At 38.7% G+C, this 17275-nt stretch overlaps 1 protein-coding gene across 10 annotated transcripts in view; it reads right to left on the bottom strand.

Moving 5' to 3' along the window:
* Nucleotides 1–17275, bottom strand: part of LOC126199221 (AT-rich interactive domain-containing protein 2) — a 323635-nt gene that overhangs the window by 80367 nt on the left and 225993 nt on the right. For all 10 annotated transcript variants that reach the window (XM_049936005.1, XM_049936012.1, XM_049936003.1 and 7 more), the window contains 2 exons: nucleotides 5259–5504; nucleotides 3787–4030 (listed from right to left, as the gene is read on the bottom strand). In XM_049936005.1, coding sequence (XP_049791962.1) covers nucleotides 3787–4030; nucleotides 5259–5504 — 490 coding nt within the window. The remainder of the gene's footprint in view (nucleotides 1–3786; nucleotides 4031–5258; nucleotides 5505–17275) is intronic.

A 17275-nucleotide genomic window follows, 5' to 3' on the forward strand; every position in this document is an offset into this window, starting at 1 on the left:
CAGATTTTTAAAAACCACTCTGTAATTTGAGATTCATACTGAAAGCCTATCACAGTGCTATTCAAATTGAAATGACGATGATGCAGGGTGACAATTATTGTTCCATATGAAATGAAATTGTCATTACTTCTGAACGGCTTGCATTAGGATGTTCAAACTGCACGGTTAACAGCGGGGCATGAAGGGAATTAGTACGCGCATGCAAATGCGCTTTGTTGTGTCGGCCATTTGCACATGAAAACGTCACGGTACAGCATACCTGGGAGTAAAGCGGTTGTGAAGAGCTACTATGTGTGCAATAACAGCCCAACTGCAGCTCCAAGGAAGTTTGCGACTGAGTGCAAGCTGAAGACGACCAGTACAAGTGTGCTAAAGATCAAGAATTTGATTAAAAAGTTTGAGAGAATGGGTAGTATTCATGATGACAGTATCGGCAATGTAGGACCACCAAAAGGGGTGAAACAACTGAAAACATTGAGAAGACGCACACTGTGTTTCAAATCAGCCCCAGACAAGCTGCATAACAGGTGGGAATTCATCAAGAGACACTGTGACGAAATGTTATGTAAGACCTGCATCTCTTCCCATACAAAATTCTAACCCACCTGCCATTAAGCCCCAGGGCCAAGAAACACTATTGTCCACAAATTTGACGAACAGGACTTTGATGATGGTTTGGTTTAGCGATGAAGCCCACTTTCACTTGGATGGGTTCGTCAATAAGCAAAATCGGTGCATTTGGGAGACTAAGAATACACATTTCGCGATCGAGAAGTCTCTTCACCCTCAATAGGTCACTGTGTGGTGTGTAATGTCTAATCACGGTGGCTACCAAATAGTATGTGACGGTTCTGGAAGATGATTTCATCCCCATTATCCAAAGTGATCCTGATTTTGACAAGATGTGGTTCATGCAAGACAGAGCTCAACCCCATCGAAGCAGGAGAGTGTTCGATGGCCTGGAGGAGCACTCTGAGGACCGCATTCTGGCTGTGGGGTACCCAGAGACAACTGGCATGGGCCTCGATTGGCCGCCGTATTCTCAGGATCTGAACACATGCGACTCCTTTTCATGGGGGCTACATTACAGACAAGGTGCACAGCAGTAACCCCAAAACCATTGCTGAGCTGAAAACAGCAATTTAGGAAGTCATCAACAGCATCAATGTTCCGACACTTCAGTGGGTCCTGAAGAATTTTGCTATTCATCTGCACCACATCATCGCCAATGATGGCAGGCATATTGAACATGTCATAACCTAAATCTGAATATCTGTAGTGATGTTTACATGTTGACTAAAGTGTGTGCATGCCGTAGTTTGTAACTAATTTACGCCCCCCCCCCCCCCCAATATGGTTCAATAATTGTCACCCTGTAGAAAGAAACGTAATAATAAAAAAAATTAAATGCTTTGACAAATGATTTATATTTGAGTGGTCTTCATTCAGTCATTAAACAATCCAATATTCATGTTTGGTATGGACACAAGAACTTAGAATGACAAGTAACCAAACAATCACTTAAATTTTGGTTATGAAAAGCAGATTAAAAGTGCAGGAAGGTAGGAAATTCAGGATATAGGATCTGGATAAGTTGAAAGAAGCAGAGTTGGGAGTTTCAAAGGGAGCATTAGCCAACTATTAACTGAAACAAGGAGGAAAAAAAAAGACAGTAGATACCTTGGAGAAATGAAATAGTGAAGGTAGCAGAGGATTAAATAGGCAGAAACATAAGGCAAAGTTGAACTTAAATGGATAACACGAGATACTGAATTGAATTTATGGTAAGAAAAAATATAAAAATAGAATAAATGAAGCAGACAAAAGAGAATACATACATCTCAAAATTGAGATTGACGCAACATAAAAAATAGCAAAGCTTAGATGGCTAGAGGAGAATGCAAAGCAGTATAATCATGCATGACTACAGGAAAGATATGTTACAAGTAAGAAAATTAAAGAAACCTTTGTAGAAAAAAGCAGCTCTATGAATAGGAAGCAGTATTAACCAAAGAAGAGAAAGCTCAAAGGTTGAAGGAATGTACAGAACGGTTATATAAATTCCAGAGCTGTGTATCTAGTGGAATGACTGCAAGCTTACTTCCAAGAACTCTAAACAGCCCCAAGTACAAATATCATAGCCATGCATTGTTTGTATCTAACATGTTGTGAAACTGAAGGTATGCTTATTACAGTGGCAATGGTACAAATGATATTGATTTGCTTTGAATTATTGCAATTAAAACAACACTGAAAAAAGCACTGTGACAAAAATTTATTAGTATTCTCCTATCTAAATTAAATAAGGTAAGTGGTGAAAGCACTTTTTGTTGGCAAATTCTATCCTATTAAAAATTCGCGCAACAGATACGAATGAGTAATAGCATTGCTGGGCATTACTTACCTTCAGGAAGTAAAATGTGTAGTACTGCTGATGGACACACACAAAACTGTCACACAAAACTTGTTCTCACTACAGACGAGTCACTCTAATCCTGGGATCTGAGTGACTTTCCCTCCCTTTTTGATGTTCCCCAACTCATACCTCTCTCATTCCAGAAGAATAAATTATTAGTTCCAAAAACTAAGTATTGCATCACTTTTATATGTGTCTACCGGCAGTACTATTAATTTTGTCTACTGAAGTGAGTCCTGCCAGCAATTTGGTCACACTATTTCACGAACACAGGCATTTGCCTGCAAGGGAACAGCGACCGTTAGAAATTAAAATTTTACAGCTGCCACAAGTTGAGTGTCACTTTTTTCTTTATTTTACATGTTTTATTCGAATAATGCGAGCGTCTTCAGAACTCCGCTGTCCTCGCGATGCGAGATGTAGTCCAAATCTGTATTCATGCATACTTTGGGATGACACCAAAGTTCTAAAACTGCTTAAGACTTTGTGTCACACAAAATATGCATGAATACAAATTCAGAATACATGCATGAATACAAATTCAGAATACATCTTGCATCACACTACACATCGCGAGGACAGCGGAGTTCTGAAGATGCTTTCACTGATTCAGTTTAACATGTAAAATAAAGGAAGATCAAACAATGTACATTATTATGAAAAGGAAAGTTGCTACTCGCCATATAGCAGAGGTGCTGAGTCGCAGCTGCCAGAGATTGCAGTCATGCGTGTGCAAGTTGTGTGTGTGTGTGTGTGTGTGTGTGTGTGTGTGTGTGTGTGTGTGTGTGTGTGTGTTTTCGACAACAGCCTCGTTTGCCAAAAGCTTATGTATGTCAGTCTTTTTGTTGTGCCTATCTGAGATTCAGCATCTCTACTATATGTCCTTTTTCCCCCCCTAAGGTAAGTCTTTCCGCTCCCAGGATTGGAATGACTCCTTACCCTCTCCCTTAAAACCCACATCCTTTCGTCTTTCGCTCTCCTTCCCTCTTTCCTGACGAACCAACCGTGGGTTGCGAAAGCTTGAATTTTGTGTGTGTGTTTGCATTTGTTTTTGTGTCTATCAACATACCAACGCTTTTGTTTGGTAAGTTACATCATCTTTGTTTTTAGATATAAAATAAATAGAGAGTTACATGTGATTTGTGGCGACTCTAACGAACGAATAACAGTATTACTTAAACTGTACCATTAAAATACTGCCCATTTCTACCTAACCTTAAGATATTAAAGGAACAAAATCCATTCACAATGTAATACACGGCAGCTTCAGGTCCTCATGCTCACTGCCTCTTCTCAGTTCTTCACATATAAACAAACATAAATTTTACACATTATAGCTTGAAAAGACATTCATAGAACATATTACAGACCTAGACTGGAGATTGAGCCTGTACAACTAGCACTGCCTGCACTCGATGCCAGTGAGCTGTTCCCTGTAGAGTTGGAGTCTTCAGTTGTAGCCAACAATGGAGGAGGTGGCGGCTGTGGTGGTTCACGACGCCCTCGCAATGCTGCACTTCCACCGCCTGGCCCATCAGAGCTGAGACAAGTGGTTCCCTGAATACCATCAATCTCAACAGGAACAGTTCCATTCCCATCTTTTGGTACATCATTCTGGGGATGAGAAGAAAACATCAAATGTACCAAATATCTCTATACAGGTCAGGTATTTACGAAGTCAATAACCATGACCAGTGAATTAAACAGCAGCAAGCATATCCGAAACAACAGACACCACACAGAACCCACAGCTGTGATACTGTGATACATCATATGCTAATTGAAGCACCAGCAAAACCTCCAGTTAAACTTATTAATTATGAGAATGAAATTAAGACAAGTGAGTAACAGGTCAAATTCCCACAACTCAGTAGACAAACAAAGTAATGCCTGCAACTAATTCAGGCTCATAATTAATTTGTGAATTGTCAATTTCTTTCCACACTTTCTACCCCTTCATTGCAGCAAAGTAAAAGGCATCCCCTACAACATGTTAAAATTCTTGCTTCCTTTAGTATTTGTAACTTCTACTGCTCTTTTTAATGACAAATTAAATTATTCTCAAGGTTCCAGAACTTTCACAGCTGTCTGATTCAGAGTTATTGTCATCAAATTTTTCCAATTTGAAGATTTACGTATTAGTATTTTCTGTTAGTCCACACTCTTACTTACATTTAGCTCTAATCTGACACTTCAAGGTCAATTTCTTGCATTTAACAGTTCATAGTGGCTTCTCCCTAACTCTGCTATGCACAAAAAAATTACTTTCTTTTCATTGCAGTATAATGATACACTTAATATTACACTAAATAACAATGTAACTGGTTAGCATAATGAAGCTTCAAAATAATGGAAACAACTCTACAGTGAGCAACATTCAAGCATGAGTTTCTTATTTACTGCAATTAATTACATATGGCACAACACCGGGAAGTAACTTCAACTATGCTAGGAACTAAATACCGTAAGATTACAGAAATTTCACTGGAAAACATTAAAGCTACAACTGTATTACCTTTCTACACAATTACAATTAAAATTTAAGAATTTAACATTTTCTTTAACTAGTCAAAAAATTCTGTCCACAGAAAATTCTGCTGCCCATCACAGACAAAATCTTTGGAATTTACTGGAGTCAAACTATTGGGTAAGATGAGATGAAAATCGTTTATAGCAAACTCTGGGCTTTAGAGTGTTGTACCAAAAAAGTCCCAATTGACTGAAACAACAATTCTTGTGTTTAGTCACACATCTGTATGAATGCAGCTGCAGTGTGTGTACTCAAAATCTGTTGAGAACAGTACATAACATTGTAGTGAGAAACAAGCCCTCTGAATCTCACCTGCCCTTGTAATTGTACTTGCTGCACTGGAGTTCTTACACCATTGATGCGAGCGGCTCGATGCCTGTCTGATGACAATACAGAAACTTTGTTTGAGTTGCTAGCAGATTGCAGCTGTGTACCAGCTGAAATTGGACCAACCAGCACTTTCCTGACCACAGGACTTGCAACAGAATGGTTTCCTGAGGGAGTGTCAGCTTGTAGTTGTTGCTGTAGTAATCTTTGTTGTTGTTGTCGCTGAGTGACCTGGAAATTTCAAAGCATTTTCAGAAATCGATTTAATGGTTAAACATTGACTGTTTGTGCATAAAACTGGATCATTGCTAATACATACAGCAACATGACAAGCAACAGACTATTGTATTAAATATGCCAAGTGTTTCAAATTTCTTGCATCATTTTCATTTTCTGGAAGAATTCCTTGGAAATTGTCAAATATAGCCACAGAAGAAAAGATAAATCAAGTGAATGGGTTGGGTGTACAAGAAAGCAACAAATGTCAATGATAAACTCCAGGACCGATGAAAAGTTGTGTGGAGTACTGGACAGGGATCATGCCGTGTTCTGCCATCACGTCACCAACCTTAATTCTATTTGCAAGACACTTCGTCCAATTTTTTTGAAGATTTAAAAGCTTTTACATATTTCATTGTATGCAAATACAGGAGACTGTAGATCTTATTTGACTTTTTTTTCCATTGACACCACCTCAGTGCAGATGATGGATCTGATCACGTTGATCAAACTGTATTACAGAAATCAATTCACTTGGAGAAATACCTATATAGCCTCTAGGGTTTTCTCACTGACTTTATTAATGATGTTCTTCCACTCTACGTGTTCTGTCGAGTTGTTTCCATTTTATGCACAATATTCCAACAACCGACCTAGCCGTCTCCTTCAGATGCTGAGAGTTTTCCTGTTCTGTACTCGCTGCATGCCAACTTGACTGTGAACAATTATTGGCCTTGTGCCATTATTTATAACCGGGTTCAATTCTTGATGCCCAACATGCCCTTTGATGCTCTTCTGTTATTAGGTTTTCTGACATCTTAATAAACTCTTTAATTATGATGTCACAAAAACTTTTTGTTTGCACCACAATAATGTTCTCGGGTTTTTGTCTATATTCGAAGGAGTGCTTGATGACAGCTGGTTTGGTTAGCTGATTCAGTTGGGTTGTCGCTCATGTTCCTTGCATCTCTCCTTGATTGTTCTGGTAGGTCTGCCCCACATAGGGCATGTCAACTTTTGCAAGGAGTGTGAAGCTGTCTCAGAGATTCTCTTAAACACTGCAAAGAAGACTTTTTATCTTGGTTAAAGCAAGTAAAATATGCTAAATACGATGTTTCCATAGGAGCCTACTGACCTTTCTGTTTTGTGGGCTAGCCTTAACCTCTTCCTCAGGCATTCTTGATTTTGATTGCAATGCTCGTTCAGTTTTGACGAACTGCGTATCCATTACTTTGGAATACTATTAGTAGGTGTTTTAGTTCTTTGGCAGGCTTTCTTTGAAAGTGTTTGAGGTCTATGGGCTAGTCTTTAGTACCAAATATCTTTGTCACGGACAGTGATGGCTTGGGGAACAGAGGGAGGGATCAATGTGAATGGGTTTACTAAATACACTGTGGTCTAGTCCTTTTTTCTCGTAACTGGAAAAGCAATTGATCCTCTTTTTTTCAAGTTCCATCATGAATTTTATATTATGATGGACACAGTTTAAATGTTCCAGGAATTTTTGAAGCTTCTCCATCTGATGTGGCCACATCACAAACACGTTGACCACATACCAAAGGAAACAAGTTGGTTACAACAGCGCAGACTCTAGGGATTCTGCTTCAAAGTGTTTCATATATTGTTTCACAACAGGCGATAACAGATTACCCATAGCCACGCTATCGTTTTTTTCATAATATTTTCCTTCAAACAGAAAATAAGCAGATACAATGTCTGAGAAGTGTTATCAAATATGAAGAGTGCTTCACAAATGAATCACAAGTTAGGCCAGGCAAACAATATATCACAAGAGAAAATCTTCTGTAAGACATTTCTGCCATACATTCCTAAAAATGTGTTAGTGAGTGCATCAGTTTAGTGACGTATGAAGGGGATTCACATGGAGTGCAACATCCAACAGATTACTAATCCAATTTTAGAGAGGTACCAGTGTAAAAACTGGTTAGACAGATTAAAACCTCTTGATCACTGTAAATAAACAACAGTATAGGCCTGGGCAGAAGGGAACATCAACTGTGACTGACAAGGTGCAATGAGTGCCAACAAATGTGCAATCATATTTTGTGATGCACAGGTTCTCCCAACAGTGAGCAATTAGAGTATGTTTGTATTTACTGGTACAACAGCAGCTACAATAGAAAATAACACGAGAAAGACAAATAATGTGGGATTACAAGACTGCAACAATGTGATGATAATTACAATCAGGAATTAAACCAAATAATACACACAAAGTTTCCTGGGAAAAAACAGGCACTTAGACTGCAAAGATGTCAATATAATGAGTGTAAATAATGTAGACCTTACCAACAAAAAATTAAAGGACAAGAAAAAAGTGTCCAAATTCTTCCAATGCATTGTATACTAACTTACTGCACCAGCAGTTTAATAACAAGTATTTTTTCAAACAAATACATAAATAAACCAAAACATTGTGTGACTGGAAGTAAGTTCCTCAAATTAATCTCGACAGATCACTTCTGTTTTAACTAAAATATTCATCACATTGTTCTCTTATTTGATTACTGTACAGTGTACTTCAAGAACATAATAAAAATAAAATAAAAATACTAATACTTTCATTACCTAATAAAGTAGCCATCATGCAGTTATGTATTTCATTTCATAAAATGAAACAAAAAAATCACTATGTATCAAACGTAAATTACATCACCACCACAGCACAAAATGTTAGTTAAGGAAGGCAATGTACAGAGTGAAGTTTGTTGGAAAGCAATGTCCACTTGGCATTTACATGCAACAAAGTGAAGTGACTAAGTCTTATCAGTACTCAGAACCCCCAACAGAAATGATAACACAAGGTAGTACAACTAAAACATACCTCCCAAGCATATCCCGAACAAGTAAATATATGAAAGTGCAGTTTTTTTAAACTTAAAATGGGGAAAGTGGTGAATTTTCTGACAATGACTTTATTTTTATTGGGGCTATATACTGCCAGTGAAAAAATATACCCAACAGTTGGTTGGGCTGTTGCCAGTTTTCAAGTGTGAAGTGCAAATGGCTCCAGGCGAAACAACAGTTTTCTATAGAGCTGCAACAACATTGGGGCATTGCTATAGAGATGTATACAATAGCGCATTACGTGATTGGTTGCGGTAGGTATGCGAAGTTGCTGCGCTGTGCCCACTTCACTGTCGTGCCACAAAAAGCAGCAGTCACTCAAACGTCTAACCTACTGTTCCACCATGAGTACAGTCCACACGTTTACCCATGAGTGTAAGTTCATCAGTCTGCACCTGCTGCTGTAGCGATCACACAATTTCCTGATGAAGATCTCAAACTTTCAGAAGGTATACGACAGTCAAAAAAGTTGATGTGGATTTTGCATATGGCGAATGAAGCCAAACTGTCAATAGCACTTGTGTGGTTGTATTATGAACTGAATCTTAATCATATCAAGTAATCACAAGCTCTCTTTTTGTCTTCATAAAAAAAGACATATAAATGGAACACTGAAGAATAAAATATGCAGCAGAAGAAAAACAGTAACTGATGAGAGAAATGCAACTAAAATTTCAGCAGCAGTAATATGCATCACAACATGGCAACTTCAATGTGCAGGAGAGATCAGCCAATAGAATATTCTGCTAATTATACATTCAAATACATTTCATCCTTCCCACTTTATGCTCCATTGACAGCTTCATGGCAATGACTTTCAAAATCAACTACAGTTCTCTGAATGATTTTTACAAAAATCACAAACTGTTGCAGAGTTCCTATACAAGATTTTCTTTACTAATCAGGGACAAATCAATGTTTACAGTAAGCACTACTGGTTAGCTGCAAATCTACACTGACCGAGAGAAATGTATGAACAACCACCTTTGTCTGCCAATATGTGGGGCAGGCATCTCAAGAACTGCATAATCAGTGCTCATTTGCCTTTGTGCATGGAACCATACACGCACATTAACCTGGCCCAGGGTGTTTAGATCCCCCTTCTCTAAGTGCACTTGGGTAATTCTCAGCAGGCACGTCTACGTCGCAGGAGTGGGCCCGGATTTCGAGCTGGTGGCAAAGTTCTTCTGCGAACCCAGTATCACGGGGTATGACATGTTACCCATGGCCAGGGTTGCAAGTGAAGACCACATCAGCAAGGAAGGCGAAGAAGATGGACTTCGGTGCAGCAGACTTGGCGTTAAGTGGCACCTCATTCCCGAAGAACCCAAGGGAGGGATAGACAGAGTCCCTCAGCCCAGAAACGTAATCGTCTAGTCGAAGAAAACCACAATTAAAAATCACTTGGTCCTCCAAGTGGGGGGGGGGGTTTAGGCGTTGGACCTCCAGTCCACCCTAAAAAAAGAAATCAAAAAGCAAAACCTCCCAATTTAGCCTCGGAACGGAATGGATCAAAATGAAGACGACAACAGGCACGAAAAAGGACAATGAGAATTCCAACATGGAATATACATGGAATTTCTACAAAGAAATGTGAAGTCTTTACTTCTTTAAAGTGCCTTGACGTCGACATAGTGACCCAAACAGAAACCAAAGTGAAAAGGCATGGTATGGAAGAGACAAATGATTACATATACATTTATAGTGGCATACCAAAGGAACAACGAGCCCAAAGTGGAGTTGCCATTGCCATAAAAAAACAACTCAAGAAAAACTTAACCAGCTGGGAATATGTCAGAGATAGAATTCTGCACAGGTGAAAATAAAGGACCATTCTGTGGTGATTATTTTGGTCTATTCACCAAACGACGATGCTGATGTAGCGAAGAAAGACTTATTCTACACTCAATTGACGAGATCTCTTGAAAACATAGGGAAATGCAAAGAAGTCATTTTACTAGGGGACCTAAGTGCCAGAACAGGATGTAAAGCTAATGACAACATAGTGGGACAATATGGTGAAGAAACCATAAATAATAATGGTGAAAGATTGATAAAATTTTGTATGTAAAATGATTTAAGAATTCTGAATGGATGGTTCAAGCATAAGGACATCCACAAATACACATGGATGAAACCAAGATTAGATTAGATTAGTACTTGTTCCGTAGATCATGAATACGACACTTCGTAATGATTTGGAACATGTCAGGTTAATAAAAGGTGTGAGCTCCAGCAATTATTCTGATTACATGCTTTTGTGCAATGAACACTCTTTTACTCAATGATGAGTTACCCCAGAATATGATGTCATATGAAAGCAGAGAATGAAAATAGGTGTGGTACGCTAATTTAATCAGATGTATATCGCCAAAATTTGCAATGACCCTAATAGCATAAGTAGCTGAACTCAAACGTTTCAGCAGATCTTCAGTATGTTTTTTCCAGTTCAACCCCTCATCAATGCATACACCTAGAAATTTTGAATTCTACCTTAGCTACCGATTTCCAATCGAAGTCTATATTTATTAATGGTGTCATTCCATTTACTGTGTGGAACTGTATATACTGTGTTTTGTCAAAGTTTAATGAGAGCCCATTTGCAGACAACCACTTAATGATTTTCTGAAAAACATTGTTTACAATTTCATCAGTTAATTGTCTGTTGGGTGTGACAGCTATACTTGTATCATCGGCAAAAAGTACCAGCTTTGCATCTTCGTGAATATAGAATGGCAAGTCGTTAATATCTATTAAGAACAGCAGAGGACCCAAGACCGAACCTTGCCGCACCCCTTGATTGTTCCCCAGTTTGAGAAATCACCAGTTTTTTGCATATTATGTGAACTGCTTATTTCAACTTTCTGCACTCCTCCAGTTAGGTATGATTTAAACCATTTGAGCGTTGTCACATTCATACCACAGTACTTGAGCTTATCTAGAAGTACTCCATGATTTACACAATCAAAACCGTTGAGAGATCACAAAAAAGTCCCAACAGGTGACTTCTGGCTACTCAGAGCATTTAATATTTCATTAGTGAAAGTATATATAGCATTTGCTGTTGAGAAACCTTTCTGGAAACCAAACTGACATTTTGTTAAAACTTAATTTTTCCAAAGGTATGCAGCTACTGTACAATACATTACTTTTTCAAGAATTATGGATAAGGCAGTCAGAAGAGAGATTGGGAGGTAGTTGTTGACATCAGAAGTATCCCCATTTTTATGCAGTGGTTTAACGATGGCATACTTCAGTCTATCTGGGAAAATACCCTGCTTCAGAGAGCTATTACATATGTGGCTAAGAATCCCATATATCTCTTGGGAACAAGCTTTTATTATCCTGCTGGAAATGCCATCAATTCCATGTGAGCTTTTATTCTTGAGAGAGTTTATTATCTTCCTAATTTCAGAAGGAGAGGTGGGTGGAATTTCAATTGTATCAAATTGTGTGGGTAATACCTCTTCCATTAACCGCCTTGTTTCTTCTAACGAACATTTAGATCCTATTTTCTCTACAACATTTAAAAAATGATTATTCAAAATGTTTTCGACTCCCGGCTTGCTGTTTGTCAAGTTTCCATTCGCTTTGATGGTAATGCAGTCATCCTGTACTCTTGGTTGACCTGTCTCCCTTGTAATAATATTCCAAATTGTTTTGATTTTGTTATCAGAGGTATTAATCTCAGACATGATGCACATGCTTCTGGACTTTTTAAAACCTTTTTTAACGTAGCACAGTAGTTTAGTAATTTGGCTGTTTCTGGGTCATTACTCTTTCTTGTTGTTAGATGCAGTTCCCTTTTGTGGTTACAAGATATTTTTATTCCTTTAGTAAGCCAAGGTTTTTTTGCATGGTTTCTTATAATTAGATTTAACTGCTTTCTTGGGGAAACAAGTCTTCAAATTATCTTACAAGTGTATCATGAAATAAGTTATATTTTAAATTAGCATCGGGTTCCTTGTACACCTCATTCCAGTCTTCCTGCTGAAGATTTTCCCTGAAATTTCCAATTGTTGAGTCATTAATTGAACACACAACTTTGGAGGGTCGTTTTGAATTTTACTGAATGGAGCTATGTCGTATACTGTAACTAGCTGAGCACCATGATCAGAAAGGCCATTCTCAACAGGACAAGAATTTATGTTTTTAAACTTATCTTGGTCTACAAAAGTGTTATCTATCAATGTGCTGTTGTCCTTTACTACCCGAGTAGGAAAATTAATGACATATGTCAAATTGAAAGAACCAAGCAAGACTTTCAGGTCATTCTTCCTCTTACACTCTTTCCATGAATCAAAGCAAATAATAATTTGCTATCTGACAGATAGCACAACAAGGCATCCAAGTTTTCCAGGAATAAATTAAAGTTTCCTGAAGGGGACCTATATCCTGTTACAATTATAAAAGAGCCCTCCTTCAGTTTAAGTTCACAGGCACGTGCTTCTATATGTTGCTCTAGACAAAACTTTTTTGTATGTAAGCTTTTTACACAGTGATAATTTTTGACATATATGGCAACTCCTCCTCTCACCTTATTCTCTCTACTCGTATGTGTAGCTAGTTTATAACCACTGATATTTACCTTTTCCATATCAGACACAACGTGATGTTCAGACAGGCACAGTATATCTATTACATTATCAGATTCAATGTCATCTAAACGAACCAGTAGCTCATCTACTTTATTCTTCAATCTAGGAATATTTTGGTGAAAAATGGTAACATTATTTTTTTTACTTTACTTTTGTGACAATCTACTTTTTTCTTTAATCCACCAACATTTTGGGTAAATATGGTACGATTATTATTTACTTTACTGTTGTGAGGATCTTGTGAGTTTTGGACCTCTTTAGCACCTGCCTGCCTGAACTTCTCGTTGAACACTGATTTTAGTCTAAAACAGAGGTACATCCATGAGTACTAGTGTCCACCCTTATGGATTTCACTAACAACCCTGCCAGTTTACCCTTCCCCTTCCTACTGAGGTGTAGGCCACGCCTTGTGAAATATCCCCTATCAATAGCCTCAACAGGAACCAATCCAATGTCTGACAGAGTAACCACCCTATGCAACTGATCCAACTCCATATTTACCCTACTGACAGAGCGGTTCAACTGGGGCTCATCATGCCGCACAAAAGCAGGCACCAGCCCAACACTGGTATGGGTCGTTGCAGAAGCTGTTTTCACCAGGTCACACTCAATACTGTACCCCAAGCATTACTCTCACGTCCATTATACACTATGTCATAATAAAACAAACAACAAAGGTAATAGTACAAGACGTGAGGGCTATGAGAGGTGCAGAGTGTGGATCAGACCATTTTCTGTTATGTCTAAGCTATTATTCAAGTTTATCAAAGACACAGAAATTCAAGTGGAAACCGAGCCAAAGAAAGCCAATAATATTCAAGATAATTTACGAAACCTTGACTGTAGTTCTACCCAATTTCTTGTACCAGCAAAGCCTAGCAGAAAAACTTGCTGCCGTTGAAGGAACCTCTGCAGATGAGATGTACGAGATGGTTTAAGAAGCCATCCATAACGCAGCTTATGAATCACTGGTAAAAAAAAAAAAAAAGAAATCCAAAAGAGTAATAGAATATGTGATGAGTGGTGGAACCACTCGGTACGAGAGAAGGTAGAAAGTAAGAAGAAAGTTTATAATAAATCGTTGAACTCAAGATCAGACAATGATTGACGGGAATACAGAGTGGAGAAAAGATGCACAGAAAACAATAATTAAGGCAAAAAAACGAAGCCTGGCAGGAAACTGGTGAAGAGATAGAAAAAAGCATGGGGAATACATGAGCAAATAAAGCCTGGAAGGTATTAAAAAGAATGAGAACACAGAATAAAGATAAAGCAGATATAAATGTCATTGGGCATGCAGGAATGAGTGAACACTATCAAGGATAACTAATTCACTGAGAACCCACCAGACATTGAAATTAGTAATGAAAATAAACCACCGATAACTACCGAGGAAGTCCAAAATGCAATTAATGCCATGAAAAACAGAAAGTCACCAGGCCTAGGATTAATTATATAGAACTGGTTAAAGCAACACCGTCAAAACTCTGAGATATTGGCAGTGATTTTTGACAAATGCCTTAGAGGTGACGAAGCCCCAAAGGAGTGGAAAAAGGCAATAATTACATCAATATTTAAGAAGGGCAACAGGAGAAATTGTGCAAACTATTGTGGTATTAGTGTGATGCCATCCATAGTGAGTCTATGGCCATATCCTAAAAAAAGAGGATAGAAGAAGAAATAACTGAATCTGAAGAACAAAATGGATTCAGATTGTGTCACTCCTGTGCTGGTGGAGTATTTACCCTCAAAAACCTAGTGGAGGAAAGGACAGCAATGGGCCTTACGACCCAATTTGTCTTTGTAGACCTCCAGAAAGGTTATGAGACAATTCTACAGAACAAGCTAAGGACAAGTCTAACTGATAATGGTGTGTCACCGAGCTATGTGAAAGCTGTCAGACTCCTCTACCAAGGTTGCACGGCAATGGTAAAAGTGAGAAATCAACTATCTCAAGAGTTTGAGGTGACAAAGGGACTACGCCAGGGATGCACAATCGCACCTACACCCTAAGATCTACCTCGAGAAGGCACTAAAATCCTGGAAAAGGAAATGCAGAGGAATGGGTATCCCCATAGACGATGATATCTTGTTCACTTTATTTTTTGCTTACGACCAAGTGTTAGTAGCTGGAGCCGAGGAAGATGCAAATTACATGTTCCGCAAATTAAGAGAAGAATATGAAAAATGAGGTCTTGTCATAAACGTATCTAAAACAGAATATCTGAAAGTGGGAGAAAATGCTGTTAATGACTTACAACTCGGTACCGATACTGTTAAAGGGTGTCACAATTTTATGTACCTGGGAGTGACACTGTCGTCCAATGGTACAAGTATGGATGATATAAACAATAAAATTGGCCAGGGCAAGTGAACCATAAAATAACTAAATGGTATTCTCTGGAACAAAAACATAATGTGCAGAAAAAACATACCATCTACCACACAATTATAGAAAGTATCACAACATATCGTGCAGAGTTGTGGGAACTAACTCGGAGGCAGGAAGATCGCCTGCTGGCTGTCGAGATGGATTTCTGGAGACTGAGTTGTAGATATTCCAGGCTTGATCATATTAGAAATGATAGGATCAGAGAGGTTATGAATGTCAAAAGCACAATTCAAGGCCACATAGAAAGGAAGCGCCTACTCTGGTACGGTCACTTACAGCGAATGTCAGACACAAGATGGCCAAAATGTGAATGGCAATGGACTCCATATCAAAGAAATATGATAGACCTCATAGTATCTGTACATATAAGGAATAGTCAAATGAAAGCAAGACGGAAGTAAGTATATTATTTACTATTTCAAAAGTAATCATCAAAACTGTTAATAAATTTATCCCCTTGAGAGACAAGATGGTCAACGCCTTCAGGGGAAAATGTCAGCGGTTGCCCGCGGAACAATGGCTGTACCTAGGCCTGCACCTCTTCATATAAAGCAAACTGATAGCCATGAATGTGTTTCTTTGGGGCTCAGAAAATATAGAAATCACATTTGAAGAGATTTTGACTGTATGGAGGATGTGTAAGGGCTTCCCAGCAAAAGTTCTTCAACGTTGTCAAAAACAACCATGGTAATATGGGAGTAGGCATTATCCTGCAACAGAATGATGTTGTGCATCAACATTCCTGGCTGTCTGGACTTGATGGCATGCTTCAAATTCAGCAAAGTTGCCACATACTGTTCTGCATTAATTGTGGCACCATGTATTAGAAAGTATATGAACAGTGTGTTCTTACAATGAAAGGAAAAGGTAATCACGACTTTCCAGGAGCCAGCATGCATGGCTTTGGAATTTTTCGTTGGGTGGTTAATCCATGTGCTTCCCTTGTCAGCTCTGACAGTTGCTCTTCAGCTCAATATCCTTATGCCTTGTTTCATCTCCTGTGACAATAAGGGACGGGAAAATATATTCTTCATTATGATAAACGTTTCTGGTGCTGCAGCAATGTCGACATTCTGTTCAACTTCTGTTCTTCTGTCATGCTATGGGGAACCTATTACGAACAGATTTTCCAGAACTTCAGAAGCTCTGTCACGATGTTGTGAGCAGTACCATAAACTGATGTCTAACATGTGACAAATGCCATCTGCTGTTAGTCATTTCTGACAGCAGCATCCACCGCAGGAGTCGCTCAACGGCATTATTCTAAGCAAATACACATGCACATGACATACTATATATGTCATGCACAGCACAAACGCAAGTATCAGTTTCACTTCCTGACAATCATTCCACAGTCAAAATCCACACTACATCTCACTGTTCCTCTTTCCCAGCCTCCACAGTGAAGTCAGCTGTGGACACGATTCACTGACCTTACGCTGAGCACGGCAAATGGCACAGTGGCGAATGTTTGTGCTGTTTCTTCCTGATTCCCAATAGAGGACACTTCTGTGTCATCAACATCTGTGCCATGCTCATTATATAGTCTGCCTCATTTTGAGTGACACTTATATCTACAGCTCATAACAGACATGCTGCCACATTTACTGGAACATCTCTCACTGGACAGAACGGGAATTCTTGTAGAACCAAAATGACAATGTCCTGCCAATTCCGCACAGATAATTACACATCTCCTTAACAGACATTTGGAGGTCACTGGATCAGCCATTTGTAAGCCACAAGACATCCTGCACACACACACAAAACATAAACCTCTAGACTTTTATCTGTAGGAAAAATCAAAACAATGTCAACAAGGAAACATGGATGACTCTTTAAGACATGAAATACCTCACAACGCAGGCCTGTACTGTATTAAGTCCAGATTAAATTCAATGTGCAGTACTGTTTGCTCAAAACTG

This window comes from Schistocerca nitens, chromosome 8 (genome assembly GCF_023898315.1).
Source record: "Schistocerca nitens isolate TAMUIC-IGC-003100 chromosome 8, iqSchNite1.1, whole genome shotgun sequence".
NCBI classification, from domain to species: domain Eukaryota; kingdom Metazoa; phylum Arthropoda; class Insecta; order Orthoptera; family Acrididae; genus Schistocerca; species Schistocerca nitens.